Consider the following 23,309-nt stretch of genomic DNA (forward strand, 5'->3'; position numbering starts at 1 on the left):
CAAATAAGAACCTAGCTTGCTACTTAAACTTGAAAACTAGCAGGTAGGGAACAATCCGACATTTAGATTTAAATTAACTTTATAGAAATTTAGAACAATGCAACGTTAATTAGAGGTGCAACAAATACAGAGCTAGACTTTGGCTTAATTTGCAGCAACATGCAATAGGTGTAACACGGGAAACTGGAAGTTAGCAGAATTCGTTAGACGGTGGTACAATCCAAAGGGCAGCTGGATTATTAATGCTCCGAGGACTTGGAGAGTAGTGTCTTGCGATGGTCTCATCCTCTAAATTGAAGATGCCCATGTCACTTGGTCCGTTGTAATAAAAATACTGCGGTTCGTCCGCAACTTCTTCCAAATCATCGGTGTAGTATATGCAATTTGGTTGAAGCCCGGGATGGTCTGAAGCCAATACAGACATTGAATAGTTGTCACCCACAAATATGGCCTCACCACCAATGCTTTTTACCTCAACTTGCTCCACAGCAGATTCGTCCTTCCCCTTGAACACCAACTTGTGAACATGGAAGCCTTCAGTCCAGAACTCCTTGGCCTCCTCTTTCAAAAATCTTCGAACATGCAATAGGTCTCCCTTAGTCGATTCCACAAGATATCCCTTAATTGCGAAGCGACTATGGTTAGGTGTAAGAACCTTTGCTTTTGGCGGCTTGCTATTAAAGTTGAATGACCAAATCGCTCCCGATTGACCAACTCCGTAGACTTGGTTTTTATAAATTATAGCATCACTGAGATAGTTCTCTTGGTTGTCGATGTAAGTCCAACTCTTTTGTCCCTCTTCAAAGAAAGCCAACCTATGATCACTATGATCACTTATTCTGTCGTAGATTGCTACAACAGCATATTTACTGTCTCGATTATTCATAGCAGGCTCACCGTGTAAGATAACCTTTGGGAACCAACCATAGAAATAGAAGGAACCAGAAGGACCGGCATTGGGGTTATCCAAGGGAGGGAGAAGAACGGGAGCCACTGCTTTTCTGAAAGGGTTCATGAGAGTCACGGACAATCGAAGTTTGTCTAGTTCATCTACTGAGACGAGTAACAAAACATTTTTGTACACTTTTCCATCGGAGACCCTGTACAGTTCTCGCTTTCCTTGAGGACAGGAGGATCCCTTTCCCTTGGTATATCTTAAAAGTGGGCGGATCATAAGCATGGGAAGTGACTTACCACAACGTTTTGTTGTATCTTTATATTCTTGAGCAAAAGCATGCCAATCCTTGCAAACAACATCAAAGCGGACAAGGTCAAGCTGCTCCAACAGCTTATCCATAATCAAAACGAGAGCAGGAGAGGGAAGGCTTGCCCAGTTGGCAGATGAGCAGTGACGACGACGTTTGGAGGAAGCACCCACGTTCTCTGTCTCCCATTCGCCAGATGAGCGACCCCGACAGCGTTTCAATGTATTTCCCGTGTTCTTCCTCTCCCTACAGTCCGCAGAGGGGAGACGACAACGCTTTGAGGCAGCACCCATGTTCTCCCCCTCGGGGTCGGCAGATGAGGGACGACGACGTTTCAAGGTAGCGCTAGCACCCATGTTTATTTTATTAACGAACTTCTGGACCTAATTAAAAACCGTGTTTCGGAATCAGAAAATATGAAAATAAAACGAAATCCTTCAAACAATATTACAAAATCAGTAGAAAAACCAGAAACTAGAATAAGAGAAAAGGAAAATAACTGGGATAAAAGAGATTCCAAGGAGTGTACAAAATTCAGAGATGAACTTCTATGTGAATTGAAGGAGAGAGAGAGAGACCCGCGGAGAGAGAGAGGGTTTGAAGGAGATCGAGAAACCAAGATGGCTTTGAAAAACGCCAGAGAGAGATCGAGAGAGAGCGGGGATAGAATGATTCCCAATGTAGTAACTTTTGTATCGGGTCTCCAGTTTGTAATTCGGTTTTTTTACCCGGTTGTAATTGTACTACATCTACCCCGTACATTTAAAGGAGAAAAAAAGAAAAAAAGGGGGGGAAGGAAATAAAGGAAAAAAATATTGCTTATGCTATGGTCATTTATTGGTCATTCGGGGACGTGATGCGGGCTCTCTCTCTCATCTTAGTGGTCCTGAAGTGGATTGAAGAAAGTTAGAAGTTCCTTTGGCAATATAGGGAGTAGTCGAACGGTTTATAATTCCTTGTACGGTTTGCATGGTTTGGTCTCTCATCGATGTGAAACTTTGTACTCATATTCTCACATGAACATGAGTTATTGGGTAATGCTTAGGAGACTAAATTTGAGAAACCAAAGGACATAGAAGTTGATGATTGGTTTATTACTTAAGCATTGATAAACGTGCTTATCCTTATTGGTGACACATCATTTAATTTGCAAATTTAATTTCTCTAACATTACCTTGAGTTATTTAATGTCAATAATAAAACTCTTTCACGAAGCTATTATTAAGATTTCCATGTAAGAGTTCATCTATCAAGAAAGATTCCAACAAATTAATTAATAGATTAAGAGCCAATTGATTAAATTGACATAAACATTATAACTGTGGAGAAAATCACTTCCCATACACTATAAGAATAGAGAGAAGTTACATTTGAGTGGCATATGCATGAATCAAAATATTATGTACATGTCATGATGAATTCTTTCCTGATAGATAATAGATAGGAATGTCAAGATTTGGATCGTGACATTTTGTTTAAAGAAATGACGTGATATTATTTAGGGCATTTGTCATGTATATACAAGGAATTGTTATTATCTTTTCAAAAATTTCATTTTACACTTCTTACAAATGTATTTTCTTTCTAAATAAAAAATATTTGAAGTGCAAATAACAATTCCCGTATATATATAAATATATGTGTGCACATTCAAATCCAATGGATATTTACTCGTTTGAGTGATGAACGGTTGCATGTCAAAATTAGCAGATGACTTCTAGAACGCTTGCTCAGTTGCTTGTAGTAAACATTTTTCACCCCGCAACTAATTATTGTAGTTAGGCTAATAGTGTGATACACATATTAATCAGTTGTCCGGGATAAACAAACACACTCCCTGCAGATGAGCAGTGACGACGACGTTTGGAGTAAGCACCCACGTTCTCTGTCTACCATTCGCCAGACGAGCGACCCCGACGGCGTTTCAAGGCAGCTCCCGTGTTCATCCTCTCCCTGCAGTCGGCAGAGGGGAGATGATAACGCGTTGAGGCAGTACCCATGGTCTCCCTCCCCCGGTCGGCAGATGAGGGACGACGACGTTTCAAGGTAGCACTAGCACCCATGTTCCTTCGATCAACGAACTTCATGACCTAATTAAAAAAACAATCAGAAAGAAGTGAGAGGGGGATTGGAGGAGATCGAGTGAGAAGTGAAATTTTAAGTTTTGGTTTTGAACTTTTATTTTACCTTTTTCGGTACATAATTTTTTCTAAGGAAAACTAATGAAAATGACTTGAAAACTTTGAGTTTTAACTATAAGGACAAAATAAAGGGTAAAATAAAAAGTATTAGGTTTGACTTTTTAGTGTAAAAAATGTGATTTTTCGTTAAAGTGAACAGTACCACGAGTTTTTCGTTAAAACTCCATTTTTCCTATGGACATAATACAACATGCTGGCTTTAATTTTTTTTTTTTTCACAATCCTACAAGAATATGGAAGCCCAATATCCTATAGGCCCAAATCCAATAACTTGTACAGGATTTTAAATTTAAATTCATATTGTCAAATTCCATGCAATTTTTATGATTTTGTGGTAAGAAAGTGAATAACATGATTTATCAACATCACACAATTTTCAAAGTTTGATTTAGCATGATTGAAATGTAGGGCTGGAAAAAAATCCCAAAAATACCAAACCGAACCGAAAAATTTCCGAAACCAAACCGAAAAATTCTCAAACCGAAGTTCCCGAAAATTTCGATACCAAATACCGAACCGATCCCGAAATTTCGGTACGGAAATCGGTCTCAAGTTTTTGGGATTTCGGTATTCCCAAACCAAACCGAAAAAATATATATATATATTTTTTAATTTTTAAATATATATTTAGAATTTTAATAACCATTGGATTATGTTGATATTTAATCTCAACCGTTGCATATAAATCAAAGTTACCCCTGTGTGTGTTTGACTCTCTATCTCTCTCGGTCTCTCGACTCGACATTCACTCACACACACACGGACCTCAGTCTATCTCGACCCACATTTTCTCTAGATGCTTCCCCCACCGTTTCACTCTAGACCCGTCTTTTCTCTGCTTGACTCATGCTCTTCCCGTTTTCCTCCTCGCCTCACTCTTCTCTGCACCAAGCAGCTCGATTTAGGGTTTCACCATTTCTCTTCGAATCAAGGTCTCTATTTCTCTCCGTATTTTGCCAATCTAGGTTTCCCTCTCTCTGTGGAAAAACCCTAGATCTCGCCACTGCCGGAGATTCGAAGCTCGGCACTTCGAGGTTCAATCCGCCTTGCCGATCGCCTCCTCTCGGTGCCTTCACGGAACAACCTGCAACACCAGTCGACATTTCAGAGCCTGCGTCTTGAACTCTCTTTCTCACGGAACCACCGCCACCACCATCTTTTGGGCTCGAATTTTGTGGGTTCTGAAGAGCAGCAGCGACATGCAAATATGTGGTACCCTTTTCTTCTTTCTGTATATTTTTTTTTGTTTAATTTTGTATTTTTTATTACATGCATGGTGGATTTATCGTTGGTAACTATTAAATCGCTTTTGAATTGTGTTTAATTTGGATTTTTGTGTTTTGAATTTTGAATTTGCAGCCTGATCTTCCACTGGAGCATCCAAATTTTGCATTTGTGTATCTAATGACAGAAACCTTTACAAATTCAAAATTTGAAGCCTCTGTCCATATACTTGCAACCCAAATATTGTTAAAAACGAAGAAACAATGTAAAAAATCCAAATTTTACATTTGGTTATAGCTTTTGTGTAAACGGAGCTTCTACTGAGCTCTTAGTTATGGGTACGTCTTTGTTTTCATAATCCTTTAGAGGTTTTGGAATTTTGAGATTTTCTTCGTGGATTTTGTTAATTGGCTTGCTTTGTTGTGAATTTTCTGTTTTATTATATTTTATTTATTTATTTATTTTTAATCTTTAACTGATAGTATGATATGTCTTTCAATTTCTAGCTGTTGATTTATGTTGTGATCTTTTGGTGATTAATCGGGTAATGATTTGCATATGATTATTTATAGAATATTCATAATTATTTCACAAGATTTGTGCTTGCACGCATATGCTATTAGGAGAAATTAAATAGGCAGATCACATAGCTATTGTGCATAGATTCACATTGCAAACTGCACAGATTGGGCTACAGATTGTGCACAGATTGCACAGATTGCAGATTGCAGATTTTAGTCCAAGACCACAGATTGGCAGCCTGCCCAAAAGCCCAAATTTTCAATATAAAAGGTTGAATTTTAGCCCAAAAGCCCAAAACCATTTCAGGATTCCCGATTTGTCCCGAAATCCCGAAACTATTTCGGGATTCCCAAAAATTGGGATTCCCGAAAATTTGGTTTGGGATCGGTATTGAAATTGGGATTCCCGAAAATTTCAGTTTGGGAATCGGGACAAGGGTTTCGGTATGGGATCTCATACCGAACCACGCCTATTGAAATGTATGAACTTTGTTTTTATTGTGAAGGAGGTAAAGATAATAAACTTGCGCAAACTTCCCAATCACTTATTTGTTAGTTTTCTTTTTTTTTTTTTTTTTTTCAAATGATAATGGTGAGGGGATTCAAATATAGAAATAAAATTTAACTTAATATACCAACATTTTAATTACTTGGTATAAACTCTTTACGTTATGACATGAGATATTGAAGTGAATTAAAAATTGACCAGAAACCCACTAAAAACACTAACAGGAATGCTCTTCATCACTTCAGTAAGTCAGCGCTTTCTGCGACAACATTCTAAACTTTGCTAAAAAATGGAATGATCTTTGTAAGTTTTGCAAAGCTTTCTGCGACAACATTCTAAACTTTGCTAAAAAATGTAATGATCTTTGTGAGGTGGTGCATGGTATAAGAGTCTGGTGCAAAGAACTTTCTCTTAAAAGGCAAACGGTTATGATCCTCCACATCAGAGGATGTGAAGAAATTGCCGAGACAACCGACTTGTAACTTCAAAGTGTTTTAATAAGTAAGATTCAATGTTCATCTGTATTGTGATAAATAATAAGATTCAGTGAATATGCTTGGAGTCTTGAAACATGTGGATATATTGTTTGGCCATGAAAATTCGAATCTTTGTTGGTTAATTTTTCATTAGGTTTAATTATGACCTAGTAGATTGTTTTGATCCAATCTCTCTTTTAATAAAGATTGTATATATGTTGATGCGTTTTCCTGCGGATTCTTTATGTTATATGTAATGTATTCTAGTGATTATTGATTGTGTATCTTGAGTTTAAATTTTGTGGATGTAAGTTTACTGGCACATCAGTGACTTGTAGATTGTTAGGATTCTGTTTATACCTACTAGCATGTGTGTGAGAAATTTTTTTATTTTTGTTTTTGAAATAGAAGGAGAGATGAAGGGACTGATAGAGAACGTGAGAGTGGGAAGTTTTTATTTTTAATTTTTAATTTTTTTAAATTTTTATAATTAGAGATATGCTAGGATTACATGTATGTGAGGCTTTGAAAAAAAAACAGCAAAATATGGTTATGTGAAATTACATTTCTATCCCATATTTCTTATTTATGTTCTGTTTTAATTAGAAAGTTAAACTGGTAATTTCATAGGATTTTGGTTGATAATGAGTGTTTTATTAATTAGTAGAGAGATTTCCTATGTTTAGTTAGTCGGTTAGTTAATCAATTGGTTTTGGTTGTAATTGGTTTGGGTTTATAACTTTATATATATATATATATATATATATATGGATTGGAATGGTTAGCTAAGGTTATTTATTGGGCATTAGGGGATGTGATGCGGGCTCTGTTGGCTCATCGAACGTTCATGGTTTTTCAAGTGGGATACACATTAAGCTACGAGATCAGCCATTTCGCATACCAAGTTTCACTGACCCACATTGCATCATTGGAGCTTCGAAAGATTGCCGAAGTTGTTGACGAGCATCCTATACTGAGCATTACTTGGGAATATGGACATAGAAAATATGAACACACTCAAAGATCTTCTCTATTCCATGCATCTTGTTGAGAGCATCTGCGAGGTAGAAAATATAAGAGGATTAGCAAGACAATTGACAACATAAAGAGCTCGATGACAAGATCAAATGCAAAGCTGACCAAATCCACATGGTAGTGAACCAGTTCAAGAAGATACTAGGAAACAATGCTCGTGCGATCACCTAAATTTTTTTACGGAAAGCAACATTTGACTTGGCTCGAGCATACATACGGTCAGTAGGGGCAACAAAATACGAGAATTGTGGGGAAGTTAATCAAATTGAGTTGATGTCCGTACCATGGCAAGGGTAAGCATACAATTGTATATGCAATATGCAATGATGTAAAACTTCTCTATGACTTTTACGTGGAGAGATTATCTAGAGCGAAAACAAAATAGGTTCCACCATATAATTAATAGGTAATATGTAGAATAGCTCAACTCCTTATAGGTATTTGCATGGTTTGGTCATTCACTATTGTAGGACTTTATCCTCATATTTTCACAAGGACAAAAGTTATTTAAGTCAATAATAAAACTCTTTTATGGAGCTATTAATTATGATTTCCATGTTAGAGTTCTCTTAATCTATCAACAAAAATTCCAACAAATTAATTAATATATTAAGAGCCAATTGATTAAATTGACATTAACATTATAACTGTGGAGAAAATCCCTTCCCAAACACTAAGAATAGAGAGAAGTTACATTTGAGTGGCATATGCATGAATCAAGATGTTACATATATATATATATATAGATATATATATACACACACATACACACACACACACACACACATATATATATATATATATATATCATGATGAATTGTTTTCTGATAGCTAGGGATGTCAAGATTTGGATCGTGACATTTTGTTTAAAGAAATGACGTGATATTATCTAGGCCATTTATCATATCTATATATAGGTAACTGTCATAGTTACTTCAAAAATTTTATTTTGCGCTCATGTATTTTTCTTTCTAAATATAAAAAATTTAAAGTATGAATAACTATATACATATATATATATGCGCGCGCATCCAAATCCGATGGATATTTACTTGTTTGATGATCAACGGTTGCATGTCAAAACTAGTAGATAACTTCTACAACCCTTGCTTGTAGTAAAGATTTTTCACCCCGCAGCTAATTATTGTAGTTAGGCTAAAAGTGTAATACACATATTAATCAGTTGTCTGGGATAAACAAACAGACTCCATAATGATTTTATATAAGAAATCATAGTTTAACATAATTGCGAATCCCTTATATAAACAGTCAAAATCAATGAAAAGTTATATAGAGATCATTTGTGTCTGTCAATCATGGGTTCACTTTATTTTAAATGTAATCTTTGATGTTTAGATTACAAACTACGGTCTAACAGTATCTATTTTTACTTGTAAGTAAAAGGTCTTAAGTTCGTTTCTCGTCAAAGGCGAATTTGAACCAAATTATTGCTAACTCATTGCGAAGCTAAGTTAAGCTCACTCACTTCACTTTAGTATAAATAATATCGTTTATTCAAATAAAAAAATTTCAAGTTCACAAATTAAATGTTACCATCCTCAAACTATCCTTGTTCGTAAAGTATTGAGTCAGAAGTTTTTATTTATTTATTTATAAATTGCGATGTTATTGAAAACTTGTACACGAACAAATAAGATCAAAAATGGTAAAATATTGCCTTTTTCCACATCCCACATTGCTTTGTCTGTAGATAACGTAGATTGCATGTCCCTTCACTCTTTAATTAGTTGCAATCCACTCAACTAATTAACCAGTACGGAGTTTTACTTTGCAACCATTAATTGAGAAAGGTTAACATTAATCCTTACACTAACTACATATTCTGCCTATGCATCAAGTATATCCTAGAAACAAAATTTAAGCTTAAATAAAAGTAAAAAAAACATATGATTGAGGGTTTGACAATGATAATATAAACTTTATTTGGGAAAAGGGTCTACCGTCCTCTCTTTTTCTTTTCTCCTCCTCAACATTAAATTAGCATAGAAAGGTAGTAGCAAGACTCATATGAAAGGCAGGAATCCGAGAGATTTTTTAGTTTGTCGAGAACACTGTCCGGTATACCAATTATAATAGTACAATTGGTTGAACACTTGAAAAAAAAGTTTCAACCAATTGTATTATAATACTTGGTGTATCAGGTCATATTTCCAGCTCACTGAAAATTTTCTTGCAAGAACACAGATGTTTTCAATTACTCTCTCTCATCTTTTCTCTAGAGATTTTATAGTGTAACCAAAGCACTGTTTACATGATGCTATTGCTCTATTAAATTCAAAGTTCTAAAAGACACTAGACACTAGTCGGGCGGCAGGTTGGGACCTAGTGCCTAGACGGATTTAAGTAAAGGTATTATATATTGTATAAATAAATGTCTATTTATACTTAAAAATCACACATAGTTATATTGTGATTCATAAATCACAAAATGAAATGATATATATATATATATATATATTATAAAGTAACATATTGAAAATATGAGGAACAAACATATAATGAGTGTTCATCCAAATATTGAATAAGTCTATTACATTTTATTGAAAAATTAAAACGTAAAATGAAAATTATTTATTTATTGTCTAAGTGAGAGTCGCAATCTAGGGGGTGCTTAGGCAGGTTTAGGCGGGTTAGGCAGACGCCTAAGTGGGTCTAGACGCACTTTCTTAATTTTCAAATGATTATGGACTAATCAGGGCAGTAGCCAACCGCTTAGCGCCTAGGCAGTGCTAGGTGGGGATTCTTAGAACAGTGATTAAACTTATAACATGTGCAAACGTTCTTATATTAATATACTTAACAACTCGAGCATGTCAATCATGTGATACACTCATCTTATAACACGTGAAATAATATACACCACATAATATTTTTAGAGATACATAAACTTTTTTTTTTCTCTCAGCTTTCCTATAATATATATATATATATATCTTTAGCAGATTAAATTTGATCAAGCTAAGCTGTCAAGAAAAATTGGGAAGTTTCTCTCTCTATCGGGTTCTTCATTTAACATGATCCATGCTTCCCCTTCGCACCCTTCTCCTCTATCTCCTCCTCCTCCTCTTATTCCACCATGCCATTGAGAATTCCTCACCACCTTCTTATTTCCACCATTCTTTGCCTCTCTCTCCTCTTCTTGTTCTTGTTTCATGAATATTTCCACAACTACTCCAAGATTTCCACCACAAACATTCACAAAGAAAGCATAAGATCTTATTCATCATCGCTTTCTCATCATCATCAGCGTCTCCCTAATACGATCAGCAGAAAAGTGTTAGCAAGCAAATTTGACTTCACTTCATTTGTACATCCTCACCAACAACGCCAAAGGTCATCAAAAACTTTACCGGATGATCATCATCACATGCAAGCACAATCGGAGCCCTCGGCCGATGATCCGATGGAGATTGATCCACGTTATGGTGTTGAAAAGCGACGCGTTCCCACCGGTCCAAACCCTTTGCACCATTGATCATATCAGCTTTAATTTCTCAGGTGATCAAGTACTGTACATGGAGTGAAGGAAAGATAAATATACAGAAAAAGAAAGATTTATACTAATATTATCAAAGCGTTTATTATTACTTACATATGATGTTTTCCCCACTATTTCAATTTGTCTTGTCGAGAAAACAGAGAACCATAATGTAGGAGCTTGAGGGGTAATTTTTTGGTGTACTTAAAATATGGTCATGTGATATTATTTTCTATTTAGATTATGATATGTAGATTTGTTTTTTATTTATTAATAAACTTTAAAAATAAGACATATTAATTATTTTGTCGACTCTTATTATAACATATAGAATAATACACTACGTATTTATATTCCCCGTAGTTATAAAATTTAAAGAGTTGTTTTGATATAAATTTATCGAGTTTTTGGGGGTTGTACATTCATGTATGAAGGGATGGTCGATTGTCGACACTATAATTGTTTTCATAATGAAAAGGAAGAATGAATTAATACTCCAGTTTATGGGCATGATTACTATGATATCTTGTAAATGTTTTTACAATTTTATGTAAATCGATCGATTGCAAGGAAACATGAGTAGCTGTGACGGCACGGCACGCTTTGAGAAGATATTTGTCTAGCATTTTCTAGATGGATTTTTAGTGTGTCCGTATTACGTGATCTGTAGATCACATGTTATTATACAAGTTAAAGAACATTTGAAAATAGAACTTTCCTCTACTTATATAACGATAATATCGTATACTACACATGTTCCGGACACAATAAAAACATTCTCCATTTGCTATAGCTAACACCATCCATAACCGTTAATTAAGATATAATTAATTAATTAATGAGGATGGTTAGTGTAAAAGCTTTTTCTTTCTTTGCATTGCAGATTGATTAAGCTCTGCATTGTAGGTCGACCAACATATGATGGGTTTGGTGCCACTTATTTGCCACACCTCTTTTAGAATTTGGATACGGGAAAAGATCCTCTCCGGATCTCTCCCACCAAATCCTAGGGATCTGGAAGTCCGAACTTTTGAAATTCGATCCAACGGCTACGAACAGAAAGTCTCTCTAAAAGTTATAATAATTGTAGTCGTTGGATCAAATTTTAAGGATTCAGATCTCCGGATCTCTAGGATTTGATGAGAGAGATCCGAAGGGGATCTTCCCTTTGGATAGACCGACTTATCACGGCACATTAATGTCATCATGAATGCTAATAGGCTGGCATCACGAATCTGTATGTATGTACATATACAGTATGAGTGTCCTAGTGCATTATTTATAAAAATTTGGAATGTAAAACTAAAACATCCGCATCTCTAACAATTAAACTGTATCCAACTAAATAGGAACGGTTATATGAATTCTAGAACGTCATTGTGTTCAGTTTTGTGTCAAGTCCTTTGTTAATAATAATTACTCCATATATTTTCTAAAGCTTCTTTCCGAGTCTTCCTATATCTTGTTCTATCCGTTTTGCCCTAAGCATTTGTCTCATAATTACATCTTCTAACCAAAACATCATCGATTATAAACCGATATGTGCAAATATTAGTGCACTACATATAAATACTAATTGATGATCTCAACTAACGTTTCACATCATCAATCTGTTTCAAGAATCCACTTTTATGATGGGGTAAAAGCACAATCATCTCTCAACATGCCATTAGAATTCCTGTTTGCCATTATTATTATTTGGGCAAATTAAGCTAGACACTTAAAATCGATTTTCCATTTTTTGTTATTATTAAACAATAATTGCTACATATATACGTGCTTGGATCAAATATATTCTTCTTGCGTGCTAGACAAGCTAGGTATAGTTAGTTATTTATTTCATTGTTAGTAACCTAGCTAGTAAGTAGGTACGTTGTACTTAATTTGCGATCGATGCGCTTGTACTCGTATTAAGATTCAAATGTGTAAGATTTGAGTCCCAATTACCTGATTCATTTGAGACGAGAAATGCTACATATTTTCGATCATTCATCAGTAATTTATGAATATAACGTAAATTTAAAATTGCGTAAAATCATAAGACTCAGTCTATGAGTCAAGATCTTGAACTCTAGAATTTTTACAAACGATTAATGTGAAATACGTAAACACATACCCTGATAATGCCATTAAATGTCATCTACAATCTCTAGACCAACAGTAGGTGTGGAGGAAATTAAGGTTTCTCTCTAGCCTTGCTTGCATGCTACAACCTTAAAACGTGTTTTTTGTTAGTGTACATATTAAATGAGTATGTGATATAGGCAGAGATGACCCGTTTCGATCAACCAGACCATGCATACAAACGCAATATTGGCCTCCCACTCATGGCTCACCCCCACCCACGTTTCAAAGGGTCTGCCGACTTTCTCTATTTACTTCTCCAATTATATTAGGAATAAACATTTTCTGAACTTGATTTTGTCAACGTTGCCCTAACCATATTAAGAATAAACATTTCATCTGAGGTATTTCTGTTAACGATTCAGAAAATTGATAAAATTATCCATCATGAACCATTTCCGGGAAGGTGATTAATTGCGAAAGACGAATATGTGTATGTTTTGCAAACCTAATCCAAATTAAGTCAACTTACAACTTCAAACTAACAAGTAACAATAATACAATTTAATACAGCTAGATCTCGATAGAAGATTGTGACACATATAATTGTTTAGAAATGTTTTTAGAATAACTAAAAATATTTTTAGTGAAAATATTTTTAGGTTCTAAAACACTTGAAGCGCACTTAAAATGCTATTCAGGATTCACTCATATTTTTATCAAGGATTGACTCTAATAGCACTTTTATAAAAAACGTTTTCAGTTATTTTAAAAATACTTTCAAACACATATGTCTATACTACACAAGAAAAATCACGACTAAATTAATTAATAATTAAAACAAAAACACACATTTAGAGAATAGTAGGAAGGATACAAATTATATTCAACAAGTTCCCCCCACCTTCCACCGGCCACAACTAATTCAAACAAAATAATTAAACTAATATACCATCTCTTATATAAACCCAAACTGGTGCAGGTTTAATTTCAATGATCTTAATATAATCAATTATATTTCACAACATGGTTCGTCCAATACCAGAGGTTGCAGCCAACAACTTCGCCTCAATGCCGCTAGCAATCGCCTTGTTCGTCTCAGTCTCTGCCCTTGTAGCTCTATGTGCCAAAGCCAACCATGTACACCGCCGTGCCTCGCCCGGAAAACAAACTAAGTCACCCTCGGCGGCACCTAAGCAACTTGTGGCCAGCCTCAGCAACAAGGCAATTCCACTCGTCTCCAAAAATAAAGGGGAAGAAGTTGAAGTCGTGGATGATGGGTTTGGAGAAGGAGGGGTGTGGCAGAGGTCAATTTTGATGGGTGAGAAGTGCCAGCCACCTGAATTTTCAGGTGTGATATATTATGATGAGCGTGGAAAACAGCTTTCTGAGCTGCCACCAAGGTCGCCTAGGGTCGCCAGTCCCTTGCCAAACCTTTTCTCTCCTGCGGCTAGAGATATGCGACCTTGCTAGCTATAGGTGATCAATTTAAATCCTATATTATGTACAGTACCATATATATGTTTGATGTAATATAGGAAACTCAAACTTTATTGGTGTTTCAACTTTATATTTGCACATTTTGATAGCTTGATTCTTTAGTTGAACTGTGTAGGATTGGAGATTGAAGACGATAGAGGCATAAATGGGAACTTGGTGGAGGAGACTAAGCAGAGCTAAGTAGAAGATTTAGAATTTTTTTTTTTTTGGAAAACGAAGATTTAGAAGTTTTGCATGTCGTTGCAAGTTAAAAGAAATAAATGCAATGGCATATAGGTTGGCACAATTCGCATTAAGTTGTGACAAATTTATAGCTTGGAGCCTTGGATTGAGGACGCTCCTCCGTGGTTGATGCCGTTTTTGGAGGTGAAGACAGAGCTACAGAGTCGATGATTTCTTGTGATGGCAAGCAGAGATCTTCTTTTTCCTTTCGGTGGATTTTTCCACCTTGGAAATTTTCAAATCGAAAGGTTTTTTTAGAAGTCCATGCTTGTTGTATTTTCTTTTTCTTGTTGGTTCATATTACATCCATGTATTACTTTTTAATGGTTGGGAATTAAATTCATCTTTAACGATATAAAAAAACTGTGTAGGATTATTTCCTATCAGTATGATATCGACAACATCGAGAAGGTGTGAAATGTAATAAAACCGTTTATTATGGTAAACATGTTTTTTTTCCTTTAAACAGTAAGTTTAAATGTCAAAATAGTCTTTGCATTTTGTTCTATAGCTAATTTAATCTTTGTGCTTTCAATTTGGCAAAATTATTATGCGTGTTTACATCTATTAGCTAATTCAAGACAATTCATTTAAAGACAGTTAAAATTGACATATAAAAGAATAAAAATATAATTTTAATATGGAAGAATGACCGGATCTGTATTATTAAGGGGTGTGCTATCCACACAGCTCATTTTACTTCTCATGCACCCCTTGATAATTTTTGTCCGCTGATCTTTTTCAATTCATCCAATCTGACGACCGAAAATTAAAAAAATATATGAAGAGTAAAATAGAGTGTGTGAATATCACATTCCATTATTAATTCTATCAGATATCTTGTACGGGTTGCCAGACAAGACCTTGTTAAAAATAGGGAGATATGCACATGGAACCCAAGTATTATCCATTGATGATGGCAAGTAAAATGTCTCTTACAAATTCACCCTTCTCTCCGATGCTCACTCATATAACCCGGCTCCCACCCATCTTCTGTCTGTCTCACCTACTTTGACTCCTCCAATGGCTTTACTTCTCCTTCCTAACTCCTTCTCTTTGTCCCTTCTTCGAAACCCTACTGCTCCGCCGACAGGACATACAATAAGAAGAACAAGACACCGGTTTCTCGCATTGGCGGCGTCTTCCTCGGACTCGGAGGATGACAAGAATAATGCTTCTTCTCAGAGGTCAACCAAGTTGGTCACTTTCTTGGGGAAAGGTGGGTCCGGAAAGACCACCTCCGCCGTTTTCGCCGCTCAGGTATCTCTGTAATGTATGTCTGAGTTAAAACTAAAGAAACCAACGATGTCCAATTTAACGTTAATGTGAAATTTTGTTGGAATTATGGTTGTGGGCAAAGTTTTAATCATGAAAAGATTGAATTTTTTAATGATTTGAATGGTTTTCAATTGGGAAATTTGACCACCAAGCATATGAATTTAGCTGAATGATTATATGTTGGGTTTTTCAGCATTTTGCAATGGCAGGGTTTAGCACATGCTTGGTGATACACACACAAGATCCCACTGCTGAGTTCCTTCTAAACCGAAAAATCGGAACTTCTCCAACATTGTGCAGCCCCAACCTTTCTGCTCTTAGATTTGAAACCACCAAAGTATGTTTTCGGAATCCGTTTTTGGTTTTTCGCATTTTCCCTTCCAATAATTATTGTATGTCAAGAAATATGCTGCAAGTTACCTAGACCCAAATTGGATCTTTCTTGATAATGTAGATGCTTTTAGGACCTCTGAAACAGCTAAAGCAAGCGGATGCGCGCCTTAATATGACGCAAGGAGTTCTGGAAGGGGTAGGTATGTAACATCAGTTGAGGGGTTTAGTTGCACCTGAATGTTCTATCTGTGGGGGGATTGATGATGCTTCTGTCTTTTCGATTGAGCAGATTGTCGGAGAAGAGCTTGGGGTGCTTCCTGGGATGGACCCTATATTTTCCGCATTAGCGCTTGAGAGGCTTGTTCAATTCTTTAGGAATGTGGCACAAAGATACCGCAACGAAGATAATTTTGATGTAATAATATATGATGGTATGAGCTCTGAGGAAATGCTGCGGATGATTGGTGCAGCTAGAAAAGCAAGGTCAATGAACACACCCCACAAGCGCGTGCGCTTACACATGCACATAAACAAACATTCATATATTGACATGAATCACATGATCTGTGCATAGGTTGTACTTGAAATACCTGCGGAACACGGCTGAGAAAACTGACCTTGGGAGGTTTGCCGGCCCTTCAGTTCTGAGACTGGTGGACGAAGCCATGAGTATAAGCAGCAGTACACCTCATCTCAATGGGAAAATGAGTGCAGAAATATGGGACAGTCTGGAACAAATGTTGGAGGTAAGTATCAGCCTATTTCCTGTAACTACAGTTTGTTTGTAAATCCAATGAGATCCTGCAATTGTTATGTGTGGCGCAGAGAGGGTCATCTGCTTTCTCAGAACCTGAAAAATTTGGCTGCTTCCTAGTGATTGACCCAGACAACCCAATGTCCGTTCATGCTGCATTACGCTATTGGGGTTGCACAATCCAAGCTGGTGCACAGGTTTCCGGAGCCTTTGCTATTGCTTCACGACATAAAAACACAGAATCAGAGGAAAGACTCAAGAAAAACTTTTCACCCTTGCCTTTTGCTAGCATTCCAAATATTTCCTTGGGTTCCCCTCTAGATTGGAATGCGATCATACAGGACACGTTCAGTGAAAGTGCACGAAATCTGCTTTCTATGACAGCAAGTGGCGGTGGTAACCTAACGCCCTCAGTAAAGTTTGATGCAGCCAGAAAATCAGTAACCCTTTTCATGCCAGGTTTTGACAAGTCAGAGATCAAGCTATACCAAGTATGCTGATAACCATTTTCATTTTACTATTGTGCTCAATTTTTTTTATGGCTTTTGATGTGCACATTTTCGGCATCTTTGGTGTGATATTGAACATATAAAAATCTGTGAAATGCAGTATAGGGGAGGATCTGAGTTGCTGGTGGAAGCAGGGGATCAAAGACGCGTAATTCATCTGCCTTCGAAAATTCAAGGGAAGGTTGGAGGTGCCAAGTTCATGGACAGAAATCTTGTAATCACAATGCGATAGCGTATTCTAATTCTAATGATTTCGTTTATTTTATAATCAATTGAGATGTCTCTGCGAGAGCGTAGGCAAGCTGATTTCATTACAATTTCAACAAAGGTGGTTCTGACTATGTATTTCACTAAGCATATGAAATAAAGCTCAGACAGCAACTTCCAGAAATAACTCTTCGTATGATTGATCTTTCTAACTTAATTTCCTTTTTGCTTGGAATGGATTATTGATTGTAAAACACGCGTGATACATATGAACATACATTCTACGACATTAAGCGGCCAAGATGAAATTTACAGCAGAACATAGAGACGAGAACAGAGAAAAAAATCCGAATGAATCATGATTCCTGATTAGTTTCTTCTGTTTGTCCATGGACACGGCCCCTTAGCTCTTCGAACGCCTTCATGCTCTCTGCATCAAAGCCTCCAGCAAACTGGAAACAGTTCCAAGTTAGCATTCCAATTCTATATGTTTTTCACTAAGAATTCAAATCCTTCACATTTGAAAACTCTGAGTAATGGGAATTTTCTAATTCTACTGTCTATTTTTACACAAGGAATGAGAAAAAATCAGTTATACCTGATGAACTCGGAAAGCAAAACGCACGCCTTGAAGTAGTATAAACTCTCTGTTTGGTTCCTTCTCAGGTCCACTCAATGCATCAAGTTCCGAAGCTACACGTTTCATATACTTTCTTGCCAATTGCACAGATGAGAGCTTGATCTGCAGTGGTAAAAATCGAACATGAGCTCAATTTTGCGAGATGATACGTAACATAATCATACAAAATATTAACAGCAAGTAAGCACAATAAAGTTTTTTTGAGTTTTGAAGCGTACCTTGCCGACAACCCCTGAATCCAATAACCAATCGACTGGAATTCCAAACTCCTTGCACCGTGAAATGGCCATGTCTCTTGTACGCAAGAGAGCATATACACTCTGTTCCACCCTAGAAGAAAAACAATAGAACACTTGAGAATAAAGAAAAATATCGAAAAAGCATTTCTTCTAACCAGCACTTCAATGCATGAAAAGAAAGTTCATACTTCTCAAGCAACGAATACATCTTCTTCAGAGCAGCTTCACATGGGAGTTTGGGATCATCAACAAAAGTGGAGACTTGCTTCTCCAATTTCATCAAGTCTTGGTACTCAAAAGCTGCTTCTCTTAGTGCATCCACTTTTCCTTCAGGCCAATCAAAGTGCTTGAGGACAGCCCTTTCGTCAACCTACCAAAGGCAGCAAGAGATGGCTAAGTGAGTCTGGAAGGAGGGTTTGTGAGTATACAATATCGAAAAGCATGCAATACAAAAGGAGTTCAGATTTAACGGTTTAGCAGTTGAGTCTGCTAGCCATCTGATGAGTGAAATGTAATCCCTTGTTTGTATAATTGAAAGGAACCTTTGCGTGCAATATATGATTCAGTGGAAGATTAATGGCATACCAAGAAGGAGAGCTCTTCATCTAGCCAGTTCACAAATGCTACAAGATCTTCTATGTTTGTGAAGAAAGCTGCTCGAACTTCTGCTGCCAACGACATGACAAAATCACCTTGAGCTTCTACATCAGCTTTCACCTGTATCCAACGCAAAAATTTTCAATCTTTGAAACATTTGAGTACTGAGAACCAAATTTCATGCCTCATATAAGAAGATAAAAGATATAAAAAGACAAAGTTCTACTCACAGCTAAAAGGAATGATGATTTGTTCTCAATCTCCCCAATCATATTGCTCCTCGCATCGGATACATTAGATGATGAAGATATTAAAGACGATGTATCCTTCTTTGCTTCACGTTTCATCAATGACTGATAGAATTCAACCAGCTCAGGAGCGCGGTGTACTTTATCACCACCACTTGCCCCCTTAGGCAGGCTTCCTGGTGGAGGTGGTGGACGAGGTGGTCCACCAGGTGGTGGTGGCGGTGGCGGTGGGCCACCAGGTGGAGGAGGTGGTACTCCACTTGGGGGACCGGGAGTTGTACCAACAGGGGCACCTCCAGATGCCTTAGGAGGCGGGCGAGGTACCCGAGGAGGCCTTTTCTCAATTTGGGCAAGTTTCATCTTGGTTATTACTTGAGGATCAACAGCATTACCATCGGCGTTACCATCATTACTTTGGTTGCTTGAATTGCCAGAAATAACTGCCTTTTCCTTGATATGGGCAAGTTTTGGTGGTAAAGCTACTGATCTCTCCTTTTCAGCCTTGGCTCTAGGCTCGTAGCTCAAACTTACACTTGATTTGTCGCCAAACTTCTCTACCCTTGCTTGCTCTGCCCTTTCCTTAATTTGCTTCTCTCTCTCTAAGGCCAACCTATGCCGGTCTTTGTAAGCAGGATATTTCTCATCTAGAACTCCTTCAACTGACTTCGACATCAACTGGAAAGATGATGCCACAGAATTAGGTGAGTCGCTAGAAGACATCTGTGTTCTAATGTTCGGAAGAGTGGGAGTTTGAGGGGAATCATTAAGTTCCTGATCCACCTTCCCAAATGTAGTGATGGCAACACTGTCGCTTGCATTCCTAATCATCAAGGATTCCAGGGGACCCCTTGGTCGAACGCTCATACTTGGTCTGCTTGGAGAGCCTCCAGACAAAGATCTAGCTGGTGATGAACGAACACTAGAATCGTCTTTGCTTTTCCCCCACCTTTTCAGCTTTTGCATTATACCAGGTTTCTTGCTGAGATTACTATATCGACTCGTGGAACTATCAATAGAAACATTGTCAAAATCTTCACTTCCAGGGGACGACGGATGAGAGAAGTTGCTCTCAAGATCTGTATCCCCTTGTCCACGCTCTGATCCTGCATACTCCAACATCAGTTGTTTGGCCTTCTCCTGCGATTTGGGGCTCAGATTCTTGTTTAGATCACGAGCGGATACCTTTCCTTGGGGTGTCTGATAGTTCCGGAGCTCATACCTCAAGCATGCATTTACCCAACGGAGGTACACTAGCTCTTCAACTTCACTGAACCTATTCATTTGAAGGCCTTCCACCTGCTTCGATAGGTCCTCATTTGCATGCTTTAAATTATTAACCTCCTCTCTTACATTAGCAACCATTTCAGTCTGAAACATGTGAGGGAAAGCACTGTAAGTACGAAATCACACGAACATGTTTACAAGCACTGAAGCCACTTGATTAAAACATGTTTCATTCATAATACTTGCTAAACCGCCGGGGCAATTTCCACCAGCTTGCTGAATCCTTTTTGATAAACAAAGAAACTATTCAATCTTGGCATCTCTAGGTTCTAGTCTCAAGTTTCAACTCAGAATAGTCAGGGGCTAAGTCCTAAATGAAATAGCGAGCCAAAAGAGAAACTACATGTTTGGAAAAAGAAAACAAGAAACTTACATGCCAATGTTTTAAATCTTCTCTCTTCTTCTCATATGAAAAACGTAAAGAAAAGAAAGACATGCACGTAATGCAAGAAAGCAGTAAGACCAACCTCCGTCATGTTGGAGAGGGTTGCTACTCTTGCTTCAGCAGCATTCAACTTAATAGTTAGTTCTCTCTTTTCGATTTGAAGTTCTTTGTTCTTTCTCTTAAGCTCCACGACTTCCACCTCTAATTGATTCACAGCTTTCAGCTTCTTTTCAATTTCAGCATCTTTCTTGACGGCTTCTTCCTCTTTAGCCTGTAAATTAGTAACTTGTTGTTTGAGCAACAGTAACTGGCCTTTTGTCTGGTTAGCATCGAGCTGAATCTGCCTCTGCAATTCCTTGATTTTGTACCTGGCTGCCTCTAGCTCCTTCTTGGCGGAAGCTCCCCATGTAAGCTCTTCTTGAAGCTTCTTCCTCTCAGACTGCAGAGAGTTAATAGTAATATTGAGCATGCCAATCTCCATTGTCTTAATCTTGAGTTGCCGTTGTAATTCATCAACGTCTGATTCTTGTTCCTTCAATCCATAGTACTCAAGTAATTCACCTTCAAGCTTTACTTCTCTTTCCTCCAATTCCTTTACCAGATTACGCAACCTTTCCAGCTCACTTGCATTATTTGCCATCTCAGCTTCATATATGTCTTTCTCTTTTGTATCTGTCTTGTTAACAGGTAATGGGATTTCAATCTCCCCGGATAAAAGATCTTCAAATTCAGGTAAAATATCTTCATCTCCGATATCACTAGCACGGTTAAATACACTGCTAATTAACTTAACCTCTTCCTCGTCTTCTTCCTCCTCCTCCTCCTCCTCTTCTTCTTCTTTCTGCAATATGTACCACTCTTAGTTTACTAAAAACAATTTTTTTTTTTTTTTAAGTAAAAGAATTCTAAAACCTATAGGTAAAGGAAGGGAACATAATATTTGCTGCCAATTTTACGATGTTGCAAAAGAGATGGGACTTTGACAGAAGTTTGTTATGCACTTACATGCTTTTCTCTGAGGCTATCATCAGAATATGTAAGTTGCTCTTCGTCTTCCTTCTCGCTTTGATGGTTACTGTTTGCTTTACCATTTTCTAAGTTACAATATCACCAGAAGAATTATAAGAACTAAGATTCTAAAAAATTTGCAATAAGGGAACGTAAAACTTAACTCGTCTCTGAAACAATATTTACTAAATATGGCTCAGTTGCAATATATCAACGGATAAAAGAGCTGTAACCGTGTTTTTGTACAATATAATTTGTGTTCCAATAAATTAATAAACAAGTGACAGTTATGGACCTCATAGAGATGAATACCTGAATGCCTGCCTGTTGAGGCTGATGAACCAGAGTTTTTTATGCTGTGCTGCCTTGCTGCAATCGCTGCAATGGTAGCAGCAACCAGGAGGCTTAACCTGACTATCATGAAGGTATTGCAAATGGGGAGAACTCAAGCTCTCACTTATCGATAAAGATAACCAAATTCGGAAACACCCCACCGCCTGCTTCCACCCACCCCATAGTTGATAATTCAAACCATTAAAGCCCCTAAAATGCAGAAACAGTAACCCAAAATCTATAATTCCGAAGAGAGATTAAGAAAACAATCCCTTTCCGATATCCATATCCAACTGTACACATCCCAGACCGTTCAAGGAACTCGCATATATAAGTATATCAGTAGCCAAATCTAACTATGAAGTATAAACATTCCCGACCTCATCAGCTATCATCTTCTGAGGTTTGTAGACCAAACATTAAAGAAGGATTTGCTTGGGCCGGAAGTTCTTGATAAGTAAGCATTCCAGCACAACTCTTAGTGCTAAGAGCTATAGCAACCACCAATAACTAGTGGCCAATCTTCTCCGAAAGGATTGAAAGTTCACAAATTGGTGGGTCCAAACATGTCTCCGTACCGATTTTAAGGAATATTAGCTGTTAAACAAGCCAAAAACCAAAGCTGAAAAGTTAGAAAATGTAAATTTTAACTGCAGTTACACTATTTCTGTTAACTGTTCTTCCAGCTGACAGTTTGGCTTTGCTCACCTAATTGAGTCAAGCTTTAGATTGATCAGAAGCTCAAAAGACAAAATATGACCAATCATTGCCATCTGATCCATTTGACAAACTTGGTATATGCAGAAATCAAACACTGATGAATGGTAAGAAATCAATTTGATATAAGGTGGTGGGTCCAGAATTCCCAAATCAAAGGACTCCTATTTCAAGTAAGCAATTTTCTGTTTGGCTGAAATTTTAATCCTCAGAGGTAGCCAAATACAAAGCAAACTAAACCAAACTTTTGGGGGTGATTACCTAAAAACCCACTTGCTTTCCTTTTTGGCATTTCCCAAAAAGCTTGTATCTTTGTGGTTGG

General features: G+C 37.2%; 3 protein-coding genes and 1 long non-coding RNA gene across 5 annotated transcripts; 2 read left to right on the forward strand and 2 right to left on the reverse strand.

The window, feature by feature from the left end:
* Positions 1–44: 44 nt before the first annotated feature.
* LOC103414417 (F-box protein At2g26160-like) lies at positions 45–1,057 on the reverse strand. The gene has a single exon (XM_029090911.2). The coding sequence runs from the start codon at positions 1,013–1,015 to the stop codon at positions 191–193; it is 825 nt and encodes a 274-aa protein (XP_028946744.1). The 5' UTR covers positions 1,016–1,057; the 3' UTR covers positions 45–190.
* Positions 1,058–13,744: 12,687 nt separating this feature from the next.
* Positions 13,745–14,519, forward strand: LOC108175085 (uncharacterized). The gene is made up of 2 exons (XR_001791900.3): positions 13,745–14,212; positions 14,336–14,519. It is a non-coding gene; the product is annotated as an uncharacterized lncRNA (long non-coding RNA).
* A 790-nt stretch (positions 14,520–15,309) lies between these two features.
* On the forward strand, positions 15,310–17,723 carry LOC103451690 (uncharacterized protein At1g26090, chloroplastic). 2 transcript variants are annotated; one of them, XM_008391105.4, is made up of 7 exons: positions 15,310–15,715; positions 15,927–16,070; positions 16,188–16,262; positions 16,356–16,549; positions 16,641–16,812; positions 16,892–17,311; positions 17,430–17,723. In XM_008391105.4, exons 1-7 carry the CDS (start codon positions 15,479–15,481, stop codon positions 17,559–17,561), a joined length of 1,374 nt encoding a protein of 457 aa, XP_008389327.2. In that variant the 5' UTR covers positions 15,310–15,478; the 3' UTR covers positions 17,562–17,723. The 2 variants fall into 2 exon arrangements, with proteins under 2 accessions (XP_008389327.2, XP_017192481.2); XM_017336992.3 differs by having other exon boundaries at positions 15,354–15,728.
* On the reverse strand, positions 17,712–23,182 carry LOC103451689 (protein CHUP1, chloroplastic). Its single transcript, XM_008391104.4, has 10 exons — positions 22,979–23,182; positions 22,250–22,867; positions 21,935–22,023; positions 21,012–21,770; positions 19,243–20,628; positions 19,001–19,132; positions 18,604–18,785; positions 18,395–18,506; positions 18,135–18,278; positions 17,712–17,988 (listed from the first exon to the last, which is right to left on the reverse strand). Exons 2-10 carry the CDS (start codon positions 22,356–22,358, stop codon positions 17,893–17,895), a joined length of 3,009 nt encoding a protein of 1,002 aa, XP_008389326.2. The 5' UTR covers positions 22,359–22,867; positions 22,979–23,182; the 3' UTR covers positions 17,712–17,892.
* Between the last annotated feature and the right edge of the window lie 127 nt (positions 23,183–23,309).

Source organism: Malus domestica, chromosome 13 (genome assembly GCF_042453785.1).
Source record: "Malus domestica chromosome 13, GDT2T_hap1".
Classification (NCBI taxonomy): domain Eukaryota; kingdom Viridiplantae; phylum Streptophyta; class Magnoliopsida; order Rosales; family Rosaceae; genus Malus; species Malus domestica.